Raw genomic sequence first — 24,876 nt, forward strand, 5'->3', positions numbered from 1 at the left:
TTTGCAAACTTGAATCCACAGACAGACATATAAAGCTGCTCGTGTATTTCAATAAATGTCACCGAACCGAACGAAAGAAACCACAACAGAATTTGGATCGTCTAATACAATATTTCTCACGTTGAATCCTTGCAGCAAGTCGTCAAAATTTCAATTTTTCTTAAATCTTGCCAGAATGTCCCAAGTTTATTGAAAAGAGACACTAAATCTTGCGTTTGCTTCAGCAAATGAACCTCAAACCATGCCCGATATCGGGTTACCACGTCGCGCAATCACTCTTGCAGAATCTTTTGCGAGTGAGCCAAGTCCCAGTAATGTTCCACACCGTGGTTAAGAAAGAAGTCCCTGGCCTGGTTGTCGGTGTTACACTGTTTAAAGGTCATGTCGCCGAAGTGGTTCATTTTCGTCTGCCCCTCCCATATTAGCTGACAAGGCGGCCCAGAGTCACTGCTCGATACTACTTCTATAACAACGGAAAGAGATTTATGTGAAAAGTACGGAACATAAGAAGCAGATAAAAAGAGCAGCCCGAACAGTCTTGATAAGATCTTGCGACAGTGGGTCGAATCAAACAAATGCGGATATACTAAAAATTTTCCAAGCCTTATTTTTGCATATGTAACGAGCATAATTTGTATCCTTAATCAAAGTGCATCTTTTTGCCGTTTTGCCAAAAATGGTTTAAATTCCTTCGCCAAACATTTGTAAAACTGAAAGAAAAGTGCATAAATACCAAGGTTTTTGCACTTCAATACACTTATCGAGTTTTTAAACGTAGTAAATTGTAACCCTTACCACGTTTGCCCTTCTTGTCTTCGTCCCATCGTATGCGAACTGTCATCAAACGTTGAAATTTACGCTGTGCTTTTGGCCCTGTTAGCATCAAGAAGATTTTGTAAATAAGCAAGTGGAGCCAATAATATGATTCCTATGAGCTGCACACAGATGCTCACTCTTGCAAAATATTGGCATAGACTTCATGGGTATCACAATTTTGGGACACATTTTTAATAATACACCTTGTATTACATTTGTTACACTTATTCTACTGGCAATGACACCAGACTGATAATGGTTAAACGATTTTTTTTTATAATTTATTACTTGATTCAGAGTCTAAATTTGGTGCAAATAAAAAAGTGAGTATACAGGAGCTATTGCAAATGTACCTCCTTCGACGACGACAATGTTGATATCCGGATGCAGGATTGTGCAACCAGTCATATAAAGCTGTTTGCTGTTCATTTCTATCTTGAACTTTTTGGATGGATCGCGAAGACTACGAACCCTGTACAGTAAACAGACAATTTCGTAATTGAAAGTCATATGGAAAACATTGTAGACAACATTTGCAAAGAGCCAAAATGTTTATAATTCTTTACACCCCTATATTTCCTCAAAAAAACTCCCAACTTAAAGATGGTGCTATCTTGCATTTATTTTATTGCTCAAAGGGCGTTTTGTAGATTTGACTTTGTGATCCAGCTATATTTCAAGCATATACCTGTACATTGTAACTTGAACACCACCATCAGTAGATTCCTTCAATTTTTTTACTCTTTTCTCTTTCTTCTGCTCAGTAGTGAGTTTCCTGGCTGCGTTGGCTTGCTCGTGGGCCTTCTGCCTCTTCGCCATCTGTTGCCGGACGTGCTTTTCAACCTTTGTTGGGTCTTGTACAGCGTCCGTGCCCAGCACTCTCATCAAATTGGATAGTTTCACTGCAACACCAAAAATTAAAAACTTGTGGAAGAAGTAAAAATAGCCCTTTTATAGACTTGCAATATGTGCTCTACTGCAAGTCTAAGCCAAGAACTAACAGACAAGTTATAGTAGCAAGTAAGCATGTTTTATGTCATCTACACATGCACTTCTCAAAAACTTGATATTTTAACATTATTTGAATGAATGCTGTGAGCTACATACAGACGTCCACTGTTTCGACCAGTAAGGTCTCATCAGTGCACCTGTCCTCTTTGCCATTCCATACACAGACCTTTGGGTTCTGGGGCAGGAACAAGACCAAGTCTAACTTTTTCTTGCTCATCCTTCAGAGCCTCCCTCCTGTTCATTCTCCTTAACTTCTTGCGCTCCTTCTTCGTCAGGTAAGTGGCAATCACCGCATTTCCGTGTCTTCTAGATCCTAAATTGATTATTTGGTATGTTGGCAAAAGTATGGAACTATATGCTTTGTTCTACAATTATTGGTAAAACTACTAAAATAGGCCAAATTTAAACGTTCTTTTCGAATTCAAAGGACAATTTCATTAAATTAACCAAAATTATTTTGATTTTACTGCTTACTGGTATTGCTTTTTTCACACAAACAGACAAAAGCAACAAGATAAAAAATCCAAAATATTAGCATCCATTATCATCGATTAAAAGCTACAATTGTCTTACAATAAAGTCTTACCTGGTGCTTTAAGTTGTGCAGGATGTTCAATTAGGTTGGTGATAACATCTGGGTATATTTTGATTCTGTCCTCTCTGCAACATGAAGTTGGAATAAATACATATATGGAAAAATCATGGTAAAAGATTTGACAGCAAGTATTGTTATGTAATTGCCAAAAACTTTATCTACATTGTAATTTATAGAAAACACACAAAAAAACTCAAAACTAAAACCCCATAAATTTATAGATGTGTTTTCATAAGCTTAAAACCCTATTCTTATAATTCAGGGGTGCAGAGGCGAGCTACTGTATAAAATAATTAGTTAGCCATCCTGGTTTGAATTGTGTTACAATGTAACAAGAAATTAACTTTACATAATAAGGCATTTTTGTCACTGCGTCAAACTGAAAGAGAATTCAATTCTTACACAGATTGGTCCATTACGTATGCATCCCACCATTCCATGTAAGGTATCGAGCTAATGCTCATATCCTTTGCTATGGAAGGAGTTATAAGTGCAAGTTTGGATGCTTGGTGAATTCCCGTCCTCTTGGCTGCTTGTGATATTTCACCCTGAAGCTTTTCAAGTTGGGCCTGAAACATAGTTTGTAAAGTGTCTTATTAGGATAAAAACAATAAAAAATATGCTTAAATATAGGTACTACATACGAATAGTATTTTATTTAAAGCCTAAAAGACATTGTGACTAAATCCGCACAAATTGACCTTTACAATCATACAGCGGAGTTATTATCTTAAACCAGCAATTTCCCTTAGTTCCTATGATGAAATAACTTTCATGAAACAGCTTCCAACTCACCCATTTGTGTGCCAAAATGTTAAATACTAAATATACTGTTGCTAAAAATTTACCTTGGTTCGTATTTTTTGGGCAATATGCTCAAATTTGCCCTTATCGTGAAACTTAAAATTTCTTCGTGATCTCGTGGAACCCTCCTGCTTCACTCGCTGATCAAAAAAATTGCTGGTCGTGCTCGTCATGTCGGGTTCAGGCTTTTCATGCATCTTGAGTCTAAATTGCTCCTGTTTTTTTGCTCGAATGTTGGCCTGTTGAAAATGGACTTAGAGGAGTTATCAACAAAACTACAAACCAGCCAGATAAAGATGTACAGTTTGATGATGCCTTGTTGGATAGCAACGAAACGTCAGTAAATAAAATCTACATTTGTTTGTGGCAGAAGGATAGATTCTTCATGTTTATAGAACACACCTTCAATGTGGGAACCCGACTTGGCATTTTCAGAAGCTGTCCAGTGGCATCAACTGTGCGTCCTTTGTCATCTAAAATCAGTGGCTTTGGAGCCTGCATCTGTTGCTGCTTTCTGCATCAAACAGGGATTTGTAACATGGAAAAATGTGTGTACATTTGTATTTATTCTCTATATACAACTGGGCTGCAAAGCCTTTAAATGATCACAATAGGATAGCTGTGGTCGCCAAACAAGAACCTACGCATCATGCCAATAATGTGATTGCACGAAACATTGCTGCGTTGTCTATATACGGTTGGAATTATTTGTGAAATACGATAACACCAGCCAAAATACATAGGTATCAGATGAATAATGCCTTTTTAAAACCTACTCAATTTTTGCCATGTTAATAAGCCTGGCTTGCACTCCGGGCTGCTGGATTCCAGCCAGGAGCTCTGGCTTCAATGCCAACTTGGCTTGGATTCTTTGCTGGAGTTCTGCGGCTTTTTGAGCCTTTGCTACTGCGTCATCCATTAAAGTTGTTTCAGCAGCAGGCACGATGCGACCCTTAATAAAAAAATTATATAGTTCTATAAGTGCATGTTTTCAAAACACCTTATCAAAATGCCCAAATTTGACAGTGCGATAAACAGTTGTAACAATATATTTGATACTACTGACGACGAAACAAATTAATTCACAAAATGAGGTGAGTTTAAATACATATATGTCCTACCAAGCCAATTTTATTTGACTAAAAGGTATATATATTCTTCTTTAACAATGCAACATTTAAGGATAAAGTTAGACAATGTACCTCAGCCTCCTTAACTTTAGCAGACAACATAGTGGGGCTAATTTGCTTGATTTGTTCTTTCCTCTGCTGTATCTGGTGCCGTGCCTGTTCCATCATGCTTTTGATCTGTTTGTCAAAAAACTTTGTTTTCAAGCAAATATAAACTTAAAGTTAAGAAAAAGAAAGACAAAAATGGCATACATGTACATTCACACACTATCAATTATTTGCTGCATTATGCTTTTGGTCTACTTTATCAAGCAAGTTTTTAGCATAGCTGCATTTGCCCTTATCAGATAATAAGTATATTTTATTATGTTGATGTACATGAATTATATGTAAATGTACAGGACTATATATATATATATATATATTATGTGGGTGTACATGGCCATTTTGCACTGTTGTCCAACCTGCTGTGTGGTTAACATGCCAGGACTTTCCGCATCATTCTCAGGTGGTGCGGGTTCTTCAAATCTCCTTGCCTTTTTTGGTTTGTCAGCTGGGGGATCGCTTTCATCCTGTATGTTTTTATTATTTTATATAATATAAGTACAACCAGTACAATAACAAACAAACCTTGCGTTTGCGATGCTTTTTTCCTTTCTCAATTTTTCGGAACATTTCGTCAACAAATTTCGGAGCCGATGCATCCATCAATGGTTGAAGGTGTTCTACAAAATGCGAACCCATATTACTAACCCAGAACCATATAATCAACCAAATCATTTCTATACAAAAAAACATATATTACATGATTTGAAACCACAAATGAACAACATTCAAACTTACCAACAGTTTCGGATTTGTCAAAACCTTTGTACAAACAGTTGATTGCGGCGAGTACTATTGCATTGTCTTTAAAGCCCAAAACCTTTTCCGCTGCTTCACTTATGTAAGGTTTTATTACTTCTGCTTCTTCTCTAGTAATACCCATTGCGTTGTTCGTTCGCAAAAAAGGATGTGTTAATGCGATAGCTGTGCACTAAATGGTGCTTCGGTCAACACGGGGGAAAGATGTATTAAACTTTTTTATGAAATCGGCTACTGGCCCTTGTTTAAAAGAACAGGAAAACACACATTCCACAAAGTTTATTTTCTGAAGTAATCGTAATACAAACGCACACCCTCAGTTTTGGCCTAATCCGAAGCACTACAGAAAGTTTATTTTTTTAAATTTCATGCAACATCTTACATAGTTTTTCTCAATGGGAAAGAAAAATTAAATTATGTGATCTTCCTAAAAATAATGGGCTTACAAGAGTTAGGCGTTCCCTCGCAAAAATTTACGCTACAAGAAAATGTCAAAAGTAGACGAGGACTGAGTTTGTGGCACTAATATTAGTAAAAAATATATTTTCGGATTAGACAGCAACGAGCACCATACAACGCTAAAAGTGGTAATTCAGTTTAAGATAAATGCAAGTCACAAAAAATGGGCCTCAACTAAAATCATACGTGAGTGCACGTGGAGGACGATCCGCTACGAAATTCACTCCCCCGCTGTGCACGTGGAGGACGATCCGCTACGAAACTCCCAAACAAGCAATGATTTCGGCCGGCTGCTGTGACTGAGGCTAAGTCTTCTTTACTAATTTACTAATACTAATTTCGACTCCGTGGGTAGACTGCTTTATTGAATAGAAAGACACGTTACTATATCAGGTGGCGTAACTTTAAATTGTTCCAATAGCTTAATTAAGTGTCCGAGACCAGTTGGGTGGCAGGATTGGTGTTGTGTAGTAAATGCAGACCTATGAATCCCAATCTGCGACTGGTTTAGTTTCAGGTTCTAGTCAGGACAAGGTTAGAATAACACTGGACTAATTGGAATAAAGGTAATGGTGGTCTCAATCCGCAGGTAAGCCAAACTGGTTTGACATTTTTATATATTTTCCTACTGGACACATCGTATATGATATATATAGTACTGTTTGTGTAACTGCGAATATGAACGGCGTTTAGGAAGCGACTGAAGCCTTCCTTAACGTTGGGATTGATGCGCCTTAACTGGGCGCTTCTGAAGCCTTGGGTAAAACGGTTACGCCCGCCAGTAATAAGTACGCAGACAAATCGTTCATCGTGACACTTTTATCATTTGGATCGTGAAGCGAAGAATACACAACTACCCACTTCGCTTTGGCATGGTGTCGATACAGGGCAGAAAAACGCATTGACGCGAAGTAACAATGAATTTCAAAGAGCTGCCCAATCGAAATGCTGTGTAAAATTCATAATTCAAAAACTCCGAAATTTTTTGCATTGCAAAAAATATAGATTGGCGAAGCGCTCTTACGTGACCAAGCAACAGCGTGTGAATTTCGCGGTTTCACTCCCCTTCGGCGTACCAAGTGAAATAGGGAGGGGGTGGAAAAGTCACAATCTACAAAAACAATACTGAAGTAAAACATTTGGGAGTCTGGTGTCTGGAGAGGGCTGAATGTTCTCTCCTACACGTAGCCTAGTTACAGCAGGTTACGTGACTGAGAGACAGATGAAATTTAAGAAAGCACAGGATTGGTGTTGTATAGTAAGTGTAGACTTATAAATCCCAATCTGCGACTGGTTTATTTTCAGGTCCTAGTCATGACAAGGTTAGAATAACACTGGACTAATTGGAATAAAAGTAATGATGGTCTACGACTCAGGTTGTGATTTACACGGCTCTCAATCCGCAGTTAAGACAAACTGGTGTGATCTCCGGCAATCGTAGTTGAAGTTGGTTGACGTGTCTTTTCCAGTCACCTCGGTCGGTTTGCACCAAGTGAGAACATTTCCTCGTTTTTCAATGATTTTTCCAGGTAGTGTATTGAACACACATGTGTATTTTTAATATGTATTTTTATAATGTACGTTGATTACTTGCCGATGTTATGTTTGTGGAAACTTTTTACCCTGGAGCGTTTACGCACGCATTCACGTAACTCTGAACGACCATTTAAAACTTTCACGAACATCGCTCTAAAACAATTAACTCGCTTGCGACCCCGATAAAAACGTGTCAGTGTCTCCGCCTTGTCTGGACGCAGTTATAGCGCGCTGGCACATCATGACTTGACCCAGAGACATTTTTAACTTGAAGAAGTTTTATGTACGAAAGAAAGTTGCAAGCGGGTTTAAAAAGCGATGTAATGCATTGTCTAAAAACCAGATTACTCTAACAATTCAACTCGATGCCATTCAAACTATTTCGATACCGAACGTTTAAATTGATAACTCAACTCTTGGATTTTGCTGTTTTGATGTATGCTGAAATGGTGTCAGATCTACACGGAGTTTTCTAAAATAGAACACGCATCTACAAATTGGTGACCCCGACGTGATATTGGATTTTCTGCAAAGAACTGAAATCGTGAGTACTTTCTGTCTTATCTATTGAAGAACTCTAAACTGAAGAAGCATTCTCACGATAAATCTACGCTAAAAAAGCTATTTCTTATCTTTGATGAACTTGGGGATGATAATCTTGACTTCTTGCCATTTCTAAAACAATGAAAGATAAAAAGAAACAGCGTAAAAACAATTGCAAATCAATTCTTCTCGACGATAGAACCTGTTGTCTTTGGCGAGGTTGGACGAACAGGGTTTGACAATTTTAATACGAACATTTCTTCATTTATTCGATGGTGGCATTTTCTCTGGCCGACAACTATATTCTATATTCCTTGATGATTCTGCGGACACGAATTCTACGGACACTTTGTTTGCTGGTACGTTTCTCTGGAGGAAATTCTTGGATTCTGCATCAACGTTGCTGTTCGAAGGAATTATACAAAGACTTGGAACTTCATTGGAGGGAATTCATCGGAAGGAACATCGTCGTTGGATCAACTTCAATTATTTAATATTTGGTAAAGTGCTTGTTTTTTATTTCTTTTGCTTGAATGACAACTGCGTTGTTAATTAATTTGCCTACTTTGCTTTTCACGTTTAAACATTGTTAGTTTATGGAGAAATTTATATCGTTTTTTGCCTAAAATGAAACAAACACCTACCACCCCAGCTTGTTTAGCGCCTGGTTTGCAAGTCAATAGGGACGATTTTAAGCCCACTGTATATAATCAAGATGGGGAAACTCTTCTTTGGCCGCCGGGTTTGTCATCTTCTCATTTAGGGGGAACGCATGTAACCGACACGGAACAAATAAGACTTAAATCTCTATCCAGGTTAAACACAGCTAATACTAATGTAACTTTTTCTGAGCCTATTATAACTAGAAACCATTCTAACACTTCTCCTTCCAGGTTTCGTACAGGTATTTCAGTTTCAGGTGCTCCTAAACTGCGTTTGCCGGAATTCTGGTCTAAGATGCCGAAGGCTTGGTTCAGTAGCATAGAAAGGATGGTTGCTGCTTGTGATGTAACAAGTGAGTCACAGAAATTTAACTACACTCGCCCCGTCGTATCGTTGGTTCCTTTATGGTTTGTTAAGCATTGCTTCCAACGAGTTAACACCGTATTTCGCGGCATTTCTGGCAGTTGTCTTAAGATTTTTGGAATAACGCACTTGAAAGTAAATTTTGGTCAGATTCGTTCTTATTCTTGGAAGTTTTATGTTGCTGATATTGACCAAGGCATAATTGGAAGTGATTTTCTGAAATATTTTGATTTTCTTGTTGATGTCAAAGGAAGACGCTTAATCAACAATTTCAGATCCTTTTCGCGCAACAGATATAGACAGGAAGGCTTGCGTGATTACCATAATGCTCATGAAATGCGTAATTTTTATTCCAAATTACCATCTTATGGGCGTTAATCATTACGCACGTAATACTCGACGCAGATCTTTTTATGCAAGCAATAGAAAGAAGTTTGTTCGTGTTGTCCAGCGAAGTAATAATCGTTGTGGTACAATGACGTCAGATGTTAACACCAGAAATAATAATGTGACTTTTGAACGAAAAGAAAGAGAGTTAAATGAATTTGAGAAAATTGTATCTGAATTTCCCAAGGTTACTGAGCCCATGCGTAGTTCAACACACGGTGAAGCATAAGATTATTACTAATGGCTACCCAGTCAGTTGTCGTCCTAGACGCTTGTCTCCGGAAATGCTAAAGGTTGTTCATGAACAGTTCGATGAACTTGAGAGCAAAGGTATTGTTCGCCCTAGCAATTCTCCTTGGTCTTTTGCTATTCATGTCGTTCCTAAACCCAATGGTAAATGGCGCATCTGTGGCGATTATCGGAGGCTAAATTTGATTACTGAGGCTGATAGATACCCAATTCCATTTTTGGCGGATTTTGTCAACAATCTTGATGGTGCTACTGTTTTTTCTAAGTTGGACCTGCGTAATGCCTATTTTCAAATTTTGCTTGATGAGGAATCAATACCAAAAACATCTGTGGTCTTTCCGCATAGATCAATGGAATACTTGCGATTGCCATTTGGGTTGTGTAATGCGCCACAGACGTTTCAAAGATTTATGGATCAGATTTTACGTGGTTTGCCCTTTGTTTTCGTGTATTTGGATGATATCTTGATTTCAAGTAAGTCTGAAATAGAGCATAAGGAACATTTAAGGCAGGTTTTGAAACGATTGTCTGATTATGGTTTGGAGATAAATGTAGAAAAGAGCAATTTTGGAGTTTGTGAACTAACTTTCCTTGGTCACAAAATTTCTAAAGATGGTTTTGCCCATTAAAAAGTAAAGTTGACGTAATTAAAAACTTTCCACGGCCAATTACAATTAAAGAGTTAAGGCGTTATCTCGGAATGGTAAATTTCTATAGACGATTTATCCCTCATTGTGCGGAACATTTGCAGTTGCTGACAAACATGCTGCGTAAGGATTCCACTAAAAACAAAAATTTAGCATGGTCCGCAGAGGCTATCGTTGCTTTCGAAAAATCTCGTGATCTTTTGAGTGACGAAACTTTGCTTCATTATCCAAAGTTAAATGGAAGTTTTTCTTTAGTGTGCGATAGCAGTAACTTTGCTATGGGTGCTGTTCTCAATCAACTTGACGATGGTAATTGGCGTCCACTCGCTTTCTTCTCCCGAGGTTTGTCAAACGCTCAACGAAAATATTCCACTTTTGATAGAGAACTATTGGCTATTTACGAAGCAGTCAAGCATTTTAAACATTTGCTTCGAGGACGAAATTTTAACGTAGTTACGGATCACAAACCTCTCATTAGAGCTTTCCATTCGAAGTCTGATAACCTTTCGCCGAGACAAGAGCGACATTTTGATTATATTTCCCAGTTCACGAGTCGTATTGAACATATTCAAGGTTTTCACAATGTCGTGGCAGATTGTTTGTCAAGAGTTTAAGGTTAGTTAAGCGTAGACTTCCAAATTCTCATCTAAGTATTGTTGGTGACATTTCTACAGGAATGTTTAGAGCTGTTGTACCTCCTCAGTTCAGAAAACGTGTTTTTAATGTTCTTCATTCCCTTTCACATCCTGGTATTGCCATCACTCGCAAACTAATCAAAGAACGCTATGTCTGGCCTGGCATGAACAATGACATTCTACAATGGTGTAAAACGTGCATTCCTTGCCAATCTTGTAAGGTTCGTTTGCATAATATCTCGCCTTTAGGCCATTACATTGAGCCTCAAGAACGCTTTACCGACCTTAACGTTGATATCGTAGGTCCGATGTCAAGTTCACATGGTTATACGTATGTTATGACAGTGGTTGATAGATTTAGCCGTTGGCTTGAAGCCATACCTCTTCAGGACATTACTGCAGTCACATGTGCAAATGCTCTTCTTCTAGGATGGATTTCTCGCTTTGGAGTTCTGCTTCGGATCTCAACCGATCGAGGATCAAATTTTATTTCAGGTGTTTTTAATGACTTTTGCGAATGCTTGGGAATTAAATTAATTAACACCACCAGCTATAATCCAAAGGCGAACGGTCTGGTGGAACGAACGCACAGACGCCTTAAAGCAGCCTTAAGTGCATATAACGATCCTGAGGCTTGGTATACAAATTTAGGCTTAGTCTTGCTTGGAATACATGCTAGTCATCACGCCGAATTAGACTGTTCTCCTGCAGAATTGGTGTACGGTACTACTCTGAGATTGCCGTGCGATTATTTTGAGAGTACAGCCTCCGTTGAGCATAGATCAGAGTATGCTAAACAGTTATGTTCCTTAATGGAAGAAAAAAGATTTCCGCCTAGACGTGTTCAGTCATCACGAAGAACATATCTTCACAAGGATTTGAAATCATGCACACATGTTTTTGTTAAAGTTGGTGGCCATAGACCTCCTCTTTATCCACATTATAGAGGACCTTACAAAGTTCTTGAAAAGCATGCCAAATATTTCAATTTAGCTATGAATGGTAAATCAAATAGCGTGTCTATTGATCGCACTAAAGTAGCTCATTTACCATCTTTCGAAGATCTCAGTGATTCTGATGAGCAAAATGAAACTGTTTTAGTGTCTGGTGTTTTGTCCTCGCCTCTTACTTTGCCTATAGCTGAAGAAGAAACAGACGAGCCACATTCTTCTTTGCCTAAATCTTCTATTAACGATGGTAGCTCAGTTGATCCTGTGCCTGCTGAGCCGATTAAAATGACTCGCAGAGGTCGTGAAGTTCGTTTACCTCAGCGCTATCGCGACTAATTTTCTTTTCACTTACTGTCTCTGACATATTTTTTACAGGAATACATTATTATACTTTCTTTCTTTTGAGATTTCTGTTGCCTACTGCATATTGTATTTCATACTTACTGTACGTCTGTAACAATACTGAAGACCTGAACTATCAGTACTGAGGCCTATGCTGCATTCATATCTGCATTTGTGCTTGTCTAAACGACCGTTGGACATCCAAGACGGATTGTTTTTGTTTTTCAGGTCGAAGACATGTTCTGTATGAATTTATTTATATTGAATAACACGAATATTATTTTATATTGATATTATATTACTATAACATATATGTCTATATGCTTGTTTCACAACTATTACTTCATAACTTTATGATTCCTTATGAGTATTGTATTACCCTGGATGGACATAGAGGTATTATGTTTCGTCGCCTTTGGGGGTACATTTTAGGTCGTGGGTTGACTAGATGACAACGCCCAAGCCGAAGTGGATGGGTAATAACTCGTTGTTAAATACTATAGGATAACAGATGTCCTATGCGCCTTTACATATGGTGCGGTTACAAGTTAAAGCCCACTGACTTGCAAACTTAACCCAAACTTGTTATATTTCAATGACCTCACTTATAAGACGAATTATTACTGTTCAAATGCAATGTATGTGTTATTGAATTCTTCCGTTTTGTATGTTTGTTTTGCAGAGTTCTTTTCTTCTGTGCGAGCTGCATTTGCCCTTACGACACACACACCAATCATCGAAATCAATGACGACGTCGACGCAACTTGTGATCTTTATACATACATACATTCATTGTTTATTGTGTATGTTGCGTCGGTTTTGGAATTGATTTTAAACAAACATTTTTTTTCCAAATTTTTTTTGGTGTGGTGCCTAATTGATAACGAAACATCTCGTACGACGGGGCGAGTGTAGTGAACACACATGTGTATTTTTAATATGTATTTTTATAATGTACGTTGATTACTTGCCGATGTTATGTTTGTGGAAACTTTTTACCCTGGAGCGTTTACGCACGCATTCACGTAACTCTGAACGACCATTTAAAACTTTCACGAACATCGCTCTAAAACAATTAACTCGCTTGCGACCCCGATAAAAACGTGTCAGTGTCTCCGCCTTGTCTGGACGCAGTTATAGCGCGCTGGCACATCATGACTTGACCTAGAGACATTTTTAACTTGAAGAAGTTTTATGTACGAAAGAAAGTTGCAAGCGGGTTTAAAAAGCGATGTAATGCATTGTCTAAAAACCAGATTACTCTAACAATTCAACTCGATGCCATTCAAACTATTTCGATACCGAACGTTTAAATTGACAACTCAACTCTTGGATTTTGCTGTTTTGATGTCTGTGAAGTTTTGCCATCTTAATAAAAGATTGTTATGCTGAAATGGTGTCAGATCTACACGGAGTTTTCTAAAATAGAACACGCATCTACAGTAGCCATTTTGTTCAAGACGAGTAGTTGCGTGCATACACATGCGAGCCTGTCGCATGCTCCATGTCTGGCGCAGGTTGATCTCTGCTGTGATGAGGTGCGAAAAGTGACAGCAGGGTCCGGGGTTGACGACCATGTAGAGTTTTGGTTGGAGTTTTAAATTTAAGCGCCGGATGGGGCGTACACTTGTACATTGTCATGAGACCTGCTGTGCTATTAAACTTTCTAATATTCGCGAGTAGTATTGTTACGAATTTTCTTTCCTTCACGTCACCTTTCACTTTTGTTAGTTATTGTATGTATTTCATTGTTTTCACCTTTCTTGCTGGCACCTTGTAATTTCACTGTTTTCTTTCGTTGTTACCACTTTATTTATTATATTGTTTTACCCACATACATTGCTTTGAAGTCTCGCACTTCACCTATTTTCACCACACTATTTTATTACCTCCGTCTCCCCTCTTCTTCCTATTATTTTACGCTCCGTTTATTTTTGTAAGCCCCGGATGTGCCGCGTGTCGGAAAGGCGCATCCTGATTGGTTAGTGCTTTTGGTGCAACGAACGATTTCCCTAAAACGTGGAGTCTTCTTCTGGGCGTCGCGTTGTGAACATCTCAGTGTTGTGTGAGTTGTCGGGATCTTTGCTAGTAACGTCTTGTATTGTTTTTTTAGTCGCTTTGAGTTTAACACGACGTCCAATAAGTTAAATCAGCCTGGGTTACTTTGGCTTTGTGGTGAGCCGTTATTGCAGGGTTCTGGGCAGTATCAGAATTAGGGAGGCAGTTTTGTGCAAAGTACCGAATTAGGTAGAAGGGTTAATTGGGGGATAACATCGCCACCCAAAAACATCTAACCGCTTAATTGCAAAGCTGCCGAAATAATTCCGTAACAACTTGGCGAGCACGCCAGGACCCTGTCACCACACCCGGCTGGTTTTACTGGGAAGACTCCCTACGTGTATTTTGGTTTTATGATATTTTAAAGGTTGGTTTTTCTTAACAATGGCTTTTAATGTTTTAATGCAACCTCCGCCTTTACGGCCGGGAGCTGACCTAGGACAGTATTTTAATGTATTTGAGTCATATTGTACGAGCGTCGAGGCCTCAGAAGAAATGAAACGACACCTGTTCCTGGCAAGCATTGATAACGACTTGAAATGGACAATACAAGAAAAGGAAGCAAACTTGTTCGAGGTTTCCTACAAGGACCTCAAAGAACGCGCATTGCGCCAAAGGGCTACTGGTCAACACGCAGAGCGTCAACGCGCCGAGCTGATAAGGCGCGTGCAATTACCTGGCGAATCAGCACGTGAATTTGTTTACGCCCTACAGACACTGGGCGATGGTGCCTACAGCAACTCCGCTGACGCGGCCCTTAAAAATGAGGTTCTGTACATTACCTTACTGCAAGGCTTGCAAGACCGGCGCCTCACGGACACTATCCCGAATACCATCAAATATGAGCGATCATTCAGAGCCGCAGCTCAAGTCGTTGTCAATACACAAACACCGAGCTTTGTTCAAGTCGCTGCGGTAAGCACAAAAGCATCAGAGATGGGATTAGTACTAAAAAAGTTAGAAGACATGGAGAAACGTGCAAGGAAAAGAACGCACAATTCGAGGACACATTATCGAAGTTACAAGCTCAAGTGGATGCCATAAAGCGCGAACGACCACAATACAACAACGTGCGAGAACGGACTTGCTATGGTTGCGGTGGACTTGGCCATATGCGGCGCGACTGCCCGCACACGGGTATGCGCACAAGGGACGTCAACACGAGACGTCAAAATATACCACGTACACCTTCGTTTTCCAGATCGATTCGTCGCGCACCGTATAGCTCGAGATACACCCAAATGTTTGGCACCAAAGTCGGTGCAAAAACCCACTACACCCGCAGCGCCGTTGCGGTTTGTCAACTTACTGGTCGACCGGACGAGAATGTGTGCATTGTTGGACACCGGCTCCAGTGTCTGCTTGATTAATACCCTAAAGTGGCATTCCTTAAGCGCCGAGCAGCACGACCAGGTAAACAGGTGCTCAAAGAAGAACTTAGTCGGGGCCGGCGGACAGCAATTGGCGGTAAAAGGCTGCGTCGAGCTTCCCCTCCGAGTGGGAGGATTAATGACTCACGCGAGTTTTTACATTGTGGACAATCTTACGCACGACCTTATTCTAGGATTAGATTTCCTCCAGTCAAACAAATGCCAGATCTGCTACGAAGCCAACGTACTAACAGCAGGGGATGCAAGCGTGCCACTCTCGCATTCTCCGGTGCCGTTGCCACAACCTTCCGAGGTGTACGTCGTCGACGATGTCACCATCCCCGCGTTTACCGACGTATGTGTAACAGCAAACTTTTGCCAAAAGCCGCGCACCGGGGAAACCCCTTTTCTAACCGAGAAGATAGACGGGTTTGTGGAAAAATATGGGTTGTTGACGGCTACGAGTATAACGATGGCGCAGAGTAACACTGTTGGGGTCTACGTCGCGAATTTGGGGGACGAAGCGGTAGAAATACCAAGCGGGTCAAGGATCGCCCAGGCATCGCCTGTTTATGCCTTTGGCAATGTCGAATGTCCAATGTCTGGCGCATGTGTGGTAGTCGATGGATCGTCGGCGAAATGTAAACACCCAGATTGTTTTGGCGGTTGCGCAGAAATTTGTTCGGTGTCACCACACGAAACAGCGGATAACCGTGACCCGTTTAAGTGCATTATAGAGCAAGCTCAGATCGGAAACCACCTAACTGAAGAACAAAGAGGAGAGCTGTTTGCCCTTCTTCGCGCCAACCAGGACGCCTTCTCAACATCTGACGTTGACCTTGGACGCACGGACGTGGTGCGTCACGTGATCGACACAGGAAATAACGCTCCAGTGCGACAGCCACCCCGCCGCATGCCCCACCACAACAAGGCGAAAGTGGAAGAGATTTTGGCAGAAATGGACAAACAAGGACTGATTCGGCCGTTTAAATCGCCGTGGAGCAGTCCGATCGTGTTGGTTCGGAAGAAATCCGGTGAGACTCGTTTTTGTGTCGATTACCGCAAGCTAAACGAGCTAACTAAAAAGAACAGTTACCCGATCCCCCGGATAGACGACAGCCTTGACCAAATGTCGAACGCGGCGTATTTTTCTACGCTAGACTTGAAATCTGGCTATTGGCAGGTCGCTATGGATGCCGCTTCGCAAGAGAAAACTGCGTTTACCAGTCACGTCGGCCTGTTTGAATTTAACGCAATGCCTATGGGTCTATGTAATTCGGCAGCGACCTTTCAACGCTTAATGCGCATGGTATTAAGCGGAATCGAGTGGCGGGGTGCCTTAGCGTATCTGGATGACATTATTGTTTACTCCAATACTTTCGAGCAACACTTAAATCGACTAGCTGACGTCCTAGAGAGAATTCAAACCGCGGGACTGACGTTAAAGCCGTCTAAGTGTTCGTTTTTCAAAGAGGAGGTGGCTTTTTTAGGTCACGTATTGTCGAAGGACGGAATACGATGCGACCCCAACAAAGTACAGTCGGTTTCCGAATGGCCCACACCGCGTAATGTGAAGGAGATCCGGCAGTTTTTAGGCCAAACGTCTTACTATCGCAAATTTATTCGTGACTATGCGAAGATCGCAGGTCCCCTCCACAGGCAGACAGAAAAAGGAAAGCGGTTCCAGTGGGACGACCAATGCCAGGAGGCCTTCGCTCAGTTGAAACAGTACCTTACGACCGCTCCGATCCTTTGTTACCCTAACTTCAATAAGTCATTCATACTTGACACGGACGCATCCGATACTGCCGTGGGATGCGTCCTTTCCCAGGAAGTTGACGGTAAGGAGTGTGTTGGGGCTTATGGCAGCCGTACCCTAAATAGGTCAGAGCGCAACTACTCGACCACGCGAAAAGAGCTGCTCGCCGTAATATTTGCGACCTAGCTTTACCGTTGCTATCTCCTTGGTCAAAAATGTATGTTACGGACTGACCATTCCTCGTTGAGGTGGCTGTGGAAGTCAAAAGAATTATACGGGCAATGCGCGCGCTGGGTCGAACATCTCTCCGCCTATGATTTTGATATACATCACAAAGAGGGAAGCAAACACCGTAACGCGGACGCACTTTCCCGTCTAGACTCCCTGGAGGATGATCCAGAATGTCCATACAAGATAGCGGATGAAGGCCGAGGGATTGAACAGGTTAACGCCGTGGACTTGAAAGCAACCATCGGATATGAACAGAACGAGCTGTTGGAGCGGCAGAGTAACGACCCGGAGCTAGCTGCCGTAAGAGAATGGGTCAAGAGAGGTATACGCCCGAAATTTAAAGCGGTCAAGCGAGAATCCGCCGCGATTCGCCACTACTGGTCCCGTTATAGTGGCTCGTTACTGAAGGCGGACATTCTTTGTTGCCGCGGAAACTCCTCTTGGGAGGATGATTTAAAAATCGTTTTGCCGACAAGCCTGGTCTGGGAAGCGACGTCCAGCTTACATGATGATGTACATGGAGGGGGACATTTGGGCATTGCCAAAACGTTAGCAAAAGTTTCCGAGCGGTTTTATTGGCATAAATGGCGCGAATCTGTCGAGACGTTTTGTCGCAACTGTATAACGTGCCAATACAACAAAAAGTCAACGCAACATTTTCAAGCGCCGCTTATACCTTCGCATGAGGATAAACCCATGCAAAGGATCGAAGTAGATGTTATTGGGCCACTACCACTTACCCGTTCGGGTTACCAATTTATACTGGTAGCCTGCGACCTTTTCACGAAATACGTTAGAGCGTGGCCGATGAGACCGCTAGCTTGCTTTACCGCAATCGGTTTACGGTGCACGGCGTCCCGGAAACGGTCCATTCCGATAGAGGGACAAATTTTGAAAGTCACCTGTTTTCCGAGCTGTTGCGCCTGATGGGCTGTAAGAAAAGCCGACTACGTCATATCACGCGCCCGGAAATGGCGGTGTCGAACGCAATAATAAGACCATAATAACAATGATAAGAAATTACATACAGAAAGACGAACGACGATGGGACGAGGCGTTGCCAGGAGTAGTCGCGGCTTACAACGCAAGCGCCCATGAAGCAACGGGAGAAGCTCCGCACACCCTTCTGACCGGCCGACCGTTGCGCCTTCCGGCAGATTTATTGGGATCCCTCCGAGAAGATTCAAGACGATCTTACGGAGTGGAGATCGACCAGTTACGCGACGGTCTAGAGCTGGCCGAAGAAATTGTCAGGGAAAGTCTTATGACACAGCGCAAGCGTATGGAAGACCGCTACAACTTGCGACAACGGGGAAAGCCATACTCAATGGGAGACTATGTGCTGTTAACGAACCCGGTCGTTCCCGTAGGTCGGTGCAAGAAATTGCAGTATCCCTACAAAGGTCCGTACCGAGTGGTCAGAGTACGCGGGCCTGTGAACTGTCATTGAAGATGGGACTGGTAAACAACAGACTATCCATTTCAATCGGCTGAAACCGACCACAGATACATTTCCAATGCCCGCTAAGCAAACGGCGGAACCTCCGCAGGCTGAAGATCAACAACCTACGTTGGTGTATGTATTTAGGCCAAATACAACCCGAGTGGACAATGGAGAGGTATCGAGTTCACCGGATAATTCGGGCGGATGCAGAAGGTCTACACGGACCCGACGCCGGCCAGTTCGATTCTCGTCGGAGACACACGTGTAGACTAGGGTTCCTTCCCGGGAATGTCTCGACGGGATATTCCCGGGATTTCTCGACAATATTCCGTTCCCGAATCCCGGGAATTTTGATTTCACTTCCCGGGAATATGGCAACAAAGCAAAATAGATTAAGAAGTGAATAAATTTTCCTTTTTTGGATCCTATGAATCAAAATGATGACTCTTTTTTGTGTTTTTCAATCAGTTTTATGGCGGAAACTTACACTATAAACGACGTTGGTACGCATTTGTAAGCACAACGTAAAAATTTTTTAGGGCGCAACCTAGCGGTACAAAAATTATGTTTATTTTTTTTACGTTTTATAGCTTAACCTTGGCGAATGTGATATTACTTGACGGGAACTTGCTAAATTAAATGTTTGCGGGTGTAATAGACAAATTTTAGTTGCCAATTTTATTGTCGGGATCCCCGAATCCCGGGAAGTAAAAAATCCGGGAAATAGAGGAACCCTAGTGTAGACCAATGTCCAACAGGAGCAGGAAAATTCTTTGGTTGGGGGGAGTGTTACGAATTTTCTTTCCTTCACGTCACATTTCACTTTTGTTAGTTATTGTATGTATTTCATTGTTTTCACCTTTCTTGCTGGCACCTTGTAATTTCACTGTTTTCTTTCGTTGTTGCCACTTTATTTATTATATAGTTTTACCCACATACATTGCTTTGAAGTCTCGCACTTCACCTATTTTCACCACACTATTTTATTACCTCCGTCTACCCTCTTCTTCCTATTATTTTACGCTCCGTTTATTTTTGTATGTCCCGGATGTGCCACGTGTCAGAAAGGCTCATCCTGATTGGTTGGCGATTGCATGTAACGAACGATTACCCTGAAACGTGGAGTCTTCTTCTGGGCGTGGTGTTGTGAACATCTCAGTGTTGTGTGAGTTGTCGGGATCTTTGCTAGTAACGTCTTGTATTGTTTTTTTAGTCGCTTTGAGTTTAACACGATGTCCAATAAGTTAATTCAGCCTGGGTTACTTTGGCTTTGTGGTGAGCCGTTATTGCAGGGTTCTGGGCAGCATCAGAATTAGGGAGACAGTTTTGTGCAAAGTACCGAATTAGGTAGAAGGGTTAATTGAGGGATAACATCGCCACCCAAAAACATCTAACCGCTTAATTGCAAAGCTGCCGAAATAATTCCGCAACAGTATTAAGTGAAACTTTTAAAGTCAAGCAAACCACATCCACACAGATAGCCACTCAATAGAATGAATCGTAGACAATAAACGTTAAATGCTGTTAGAAGTGACTCTATTATATCACAAGCTCCATGCACCACAATAACCAATGTTCAAACGGGTAAAATTTAAGGCTGCATGGTTAAAAAAGTAGAGAACATTTCCTCGTTTTCCAATGATTTTTCCAGGTAGCCATTTTGTACAAGATGAGTAGTTGCAGCATCCACAGTTTAAAAAGGTTGCGCTGATGTACGAAATTTGTTGAAAACTGTTTTTTTTCATTGCGATTTGAAACCACAATAACTAATGTTCAAAGTTACAAACGGGTAAAATTTAAGGCTGCATGGTTAAAATTGTTGATCTATCTATTTCCATGTCGAAACTTGTTTCCCATTTTGTTGGAATGGCTTTTATTAGCTTAAAGGTAGTCTGTATAATTTTTGTTCAAGTGCCAAAAAAGAGCAGAAAAGGGGAAATTGTCACATAGGATGTTCAGTGGGCTTGTGAGCATGCACCGCACACACGCACACAAGGTACACGCAAACAGGTTCTATGGTCGAAATGTATTCGATTCGCATGCTGCTCCGTAGTGTTCAAGAGCGTATGGCGGGTATGGCTAATATTTGTCCAATGCAAGAAGGTGCACGTTTTTTTTTAATCACAACAAATGGCCCTACGATAGACAACGGCGACATCATCTCACCTGACAATTTGCTAAAGGGGTCAATATCACTCTGTCGTCGCGCCGCCATGACGGTTCCACAATGTGGCTAAACCACAACGTTCGCGGAAATGACGTCAAGCAGGACTAGTATACTCTCCTACACGTAGCCTAGTTACAGCAGGTTACGTGACTGAGAGACAGATGAAATTTAAGAAAGCACAGGATTAGTGTTGTATAGTAAGTGTAGACTTATAAAACCCAATCTGCGACTGGTTTATTTTCAGGCCCTAGTCATGACAAGGTTAGAATAACACTGGACTAATTGGAATAAAAGTAATGATGGTCTACGACTCAGGTTGTGATTTACACGGGTCTCAATCCGTAGGTAAGCCAAACTGGTGTGATCTCCGGCAATCGTAGTTGAAGTTGGTTGACGGGTAGCCATTTTGTTCAAGACGAGTAACTGCGTGCATACACATGCGAGCCTGTCGCATGCTTCATGTCTGGCGCAGGTTGATCTCTGCTGTGATGAGGTGCGAAAAGTGACAGCATGGTCCGGGGTTGACGACCATGTAGAGTTTTGGTTGGAGTTTTAAATTCCAGCGCCGGATGGGGCGTACACCTGTACATTGTCATGAGACCCTTGTGCTATTAAACTTTCCAATATTCGCGAGTAGTATTAAGTGAAACTTTTAAAGTCAAGCAAACCACATCCACACAGATAGCCACTCAATAGAATGAATCGTAGACAATGAACGTTAAATGCTGTTAGAAGTGACTCTATTATATCACAAGCTCCATGCAGCATCCACAGTCAAAAAAGGTTGCGCTGATGTACGAAATTTGTTGAAAACTGTTTTATACATTGCGATTTGAAACCACAATAACCAATGTCCAAAGTTACAAACGGGTAAAATTTAAGGCTGCATGGTTAAAATTGTTGATCTATCTATTTCCATGTCGAAACTTGTTTCCCATTTTGTTGGAATGGCTTTTATTAGCTTAAAGGTAGTCTGTATAATTTTTGTTCAAGCGCCAAAAAAGAACACAGAAAAGGGGAAATTGTCAGATAGGATGTTCAGTGGGCTTGTGAGCATGCACCGCACACACGCACACAAGGTACACACAAACAGGTTCTATGGTCGAAATGTATTCGATTCGCATGCTGCTCCGTAGTGTTCAAGGTCGTATGGCGGGTATGGCTAATATTTGTCCAATGTAAGAAGGTGCACGTTTTTTTTAATCACAACAAATGGCCCTACGATAGACAACGGCGACATCATCTCACCTGACAATTTGCAAAAGTCCGCCAAGCTCCGCTTCGCGGGGTCAATATCACCCTGTCGTCGCGCCGCCGTGACTGTTTCCACAATGTGGCTAAACCACACCGTTCGCCGAAATGACGTCAAGCAGAACTAGTATACTCTCCTGCACGTAGCCTAGTTACAGCAGGTTACGTGACTGAGAGACAGATGAAATTTAAGAAAGCACAGGATTGGTGTTGTATAGTAAGTGTAGACTTATAAAACCCAATCTGCGACTGGTTTATTTTCAGGCCCTAGTCAGGACAAGGTTAGAATAACACTGGACTAATTGGAATAAAAGTAATGATGGTCTACGACTCAGGTTGTGATTTACACGGGTCTCAATCCGTAGGTAAGACAAACTGGTGTGATCTCCGGCAATCGTAGTTGAAGTTGGTTGACGTGTCTTTTCAAGTCACCTCGGTCGGTTTGCACCAAGTAGAGAACATTTCCTCGTTTTTCAATGATTTTTCCAGGTAGCTATTTTGTTCAAGACGAGTAGTTGCGTGCATACACATGCGAGCCTGTCGCATGCTTCATGTCTGGCGCAGGTTGATCACTGCTGTGATGGGGTTCGAAAAGTGACAGCAGGGTCCGGGGTTGACGACCATGTCGAGTTTTGGTTGGAGTTTTAAATTCCAGCGCCGGATGGGGCGTACACCTGTACATTGTCATGAGACCCTTGTGCTATTAAACTTTCTAATATTCGCGAGTAGTATTAAGTGAAACTTTTAAAGTCAAGCAAACCACATCCACACACATAGCCACTCAATAGAATGAATCGTAGACAATGAACGTTAAATGCTGTCAGAAGTGACTCTATTATATCACAAGCTCCATGCAGCATCCACAGTTTAAAAAGGTTGCGCTGATGTACGAAATTTGTTGAAAACTTGTGTATAAGCTGCAGACAGATGGCCACTGTTTCGACCTAAAAGGTCTCATCAGTGCAGCTGGTGTGACTATCAGACGACTTTGCTGACCAAACGGCCAAGCAAAGACTTCCACTTTGTGGTGACTATACAGTCACCGTCATCCGTTGGGCACCAAACTAGGTGCAACCTTACGGAGCAAACAAGGTGGAAACACTACGGCCAAGCAAGCTCAACCAATAGTGCCGTCAGGCCCCGTGTCACAATAATCATATGATAAGCATGTGGAGCCAATAATATGAATTTGTGTATAAGCTGCAGACGGATGGCCACTGTTTCGACCTAAAAGGTCTCATCAGTGCAGCTGGTGTGACTATCAGACGACTTTGCTGACCAAACGGCCAAGCAAAGACTTCCACTTTGTGGTGACTATACAGTCACCGTCATCCGTTGGGCACCAAACTAGGTGCAACCTTACGGAGCAAACAAGGTGGAAACACTACGGCCAAGCAAGCTCAACCAATAGTGCCGTCAGGCCCCGTGTCACAATAATCATATGATAAGCATGTGGAGCCAATAATATGAATTTGTGTATAAGCTGCAGACAGATGGCCACTGTTTCGACCTAAAAGGTCTCATCAGTGCAGCTGGTGTGACTATCAGACGACTTTGCTGACCAAACGGCCAAGCAAAGACTTCCACTTTGTGGTGACTATACAGTCACCGTCATCCGTTGGGCACCAAACTAGGTGCAACCTTACGGAGCAAACAAGGTGGAAACACTACGGCCAAGCAAGCTCAACCAATAGTGCCGTCAGGCCCCGTGTCACAATAATCATATGATAAGCATGTGGAGCCAATAATATGACTTTGTGTATAAGCTGCAGACAGATGGCCACTGTTTCGACCTACAAGGTCTCATCAGTGCAGCTGGTGTGACTATCAGACGACTTTGCTGACCAAACGGCCAAGCAAAGACTTCCACTTTGTGGTGACTATACAGTGGAAGTCTTTGCTTGGCCGTTTGGTCAGCAAAGTCGTCTGATAGTCACACCAGCTGCACTGATGAGACCTTTTAGGTCGAAACAGTGGCCATCTGTCTGCAGCTTATACACAAATTCATATTATTGGCTCCACATGCTTGTTGAAAACTGTTTTATACATTGCGATTTGAAACCACAATAACCAATGTTCAAAGTTACAAACGGGTAAAATTTAAGGCTGCATGGTTAAAATTGTTGATCTATCTATTTCCATGTCGAAAATTTTTTCCCATTTTGTTGGAATGGCTTATATTAGCTTAAAGGTAGCCTGTATAATTTTTGTTCAAAAGCCAAAAAAGAACACAGAAAAGGGGAAATTGTCAGATAGAATGTTCAGTGGGATTGTGAGCATGCACCGCACACACGCACACAAGGTACACGCAAACAGGTTTCATGGTCGAAATGTATTCGATTCGCATGCTGCTCCGTAGTGTTCAAGGGCGTATGGCGGGTATGGCTAATATTTGTCCAATGTAAGAAGGTGCACGTTTTTTTTTAACAGCAAATGGCCCTCATAATTAACGATAGACAACGGCGACATCATCTCACCTGACAATTTGTAAAATCAGCCAAGCTCCGCTTTGCGGGGTCGATATCACCCTGCGTCCGCCGCCGTGACTTTATCCACACAATAGCTGAAGAATGCCAGCCTTTCAAATGCAACCACGCAACAA

General features: G+C 41.7%; 2 protein-coding genes and 2 pseudogenes across 2 annotated transcripts; 3 read left to right on the forward strand and 1 right to left on the reverse strand.

Moving 5' to 3' along the window:
• Nucleotides 1–39: 39 nt before the first annotated feature.
• Nucleotides 40–5,547, reverse strand: LOC145906745 (U4/U6 small nuclear ribonucleoprotein Prp3-like). The gene is made up of 14 exons (XM_082994199.1): nucleotides 5,200–5,547; nucleotides 4,987–5,081; nucleotides 4,821–4,928; nucleotides 4,429–4,533; nucleotides 4,003–4,178; nucleotides 3,629–3,740; nucleotides 3,271–3,465; nucleotides 2,825–2,991; nucleotides 2,414–2,487; nucleotides 1,994–2,140; nucleotides 1,505–1,718; nucleotides 1,170–1,288; nucleotides 796–873; nucleotides 40–463 (listed from the first exon to the last, which is right to left on the reverse strand). Exons 1-14 carry the CDS (start codon nucleotides 5,342–5,344, stop codon nucleotides 273–275), a joined length of 1,926 nt encoding a protein of 641 aa, XP_082850325.1. The 5' UTR covers nucleotides 5,345–5,547; the 3' UTR covers nucleotides 40–272.
• Nucleotides 5,548–11,040: 5,493 nt separating this feature from the next.
• On the forward strand, nucleotides 11,041–11,988 carry LOC145907266 (uncharacterized). The gene has a single exon (XM_082994692.1). It carries the CDS (start codon nucleotides 11,041–11,043, stop codon nucleotides 11,986–11,988), a length of 948 nt encoding a protein of 315 aa, XP_082850818.1.
• Nucleotides 11,989–14,300: 2,312 nt separating this feature from the next.
• On the forward strand, nucleotides 14,301–17,367 carry LOC145907267 (uncharacterized; annotated as a pseudogene).
• Nucleotides 17,368–18,338: 971 nt separating this feature from the next.
• On the forward strand, nucleotides 18,339–19,407 carry LOC145907268 (uncharacterized; annotated as a pseudogene).
• Nucleotides 19,408–24,876: the final 5,469 nt, after the last annotated feature.

The sequence above is a fragment of the Ascidia mentula genome, chromosome 6, assembly GCF_947561715.1.
Source record: "Ascidia mentula chromosome 6, kaAscMent1.1, whole genome shotgun sequence".
In the NCBI taxonomy this organism is placed as follows: domain Eukaryota; kingdom Metazoa; phylum Chordata; class Ascidiacea; order Phlebobranchia; family Ascidiidae; genus Ascidia; species Ascidia mentula.

Coding starts and splice junctions, on each gene's coding strand:
- LOC145906745 (XM_082994199.1), bottom strand. CDS start 5,344: ATGGGTATTACTAGAGAAGAAGCAGAAGTAATAAAACCTTACATAAGT. Junction 2,141..2,413: donor TGCACAACTTAAAGCACCAG/GTAAGACTTTAT, acceptor TAATCAATTTAG/GATCTAGAAGACACGGAAAT. Junction 464..795: donor AGACAAGAAGGGCAAACGTG/GTAAGGGTTACA, acceptor CCGTTGTTATAG/AAGTAGTATCGAGCAGTGAC.
- LOC145907266 (XM_082994692.1), top strand. CDS start 11,041: ATGACAGTGGTTGATAGATTTAGCCGTTGGCTTGAAGCCATACCTCTT.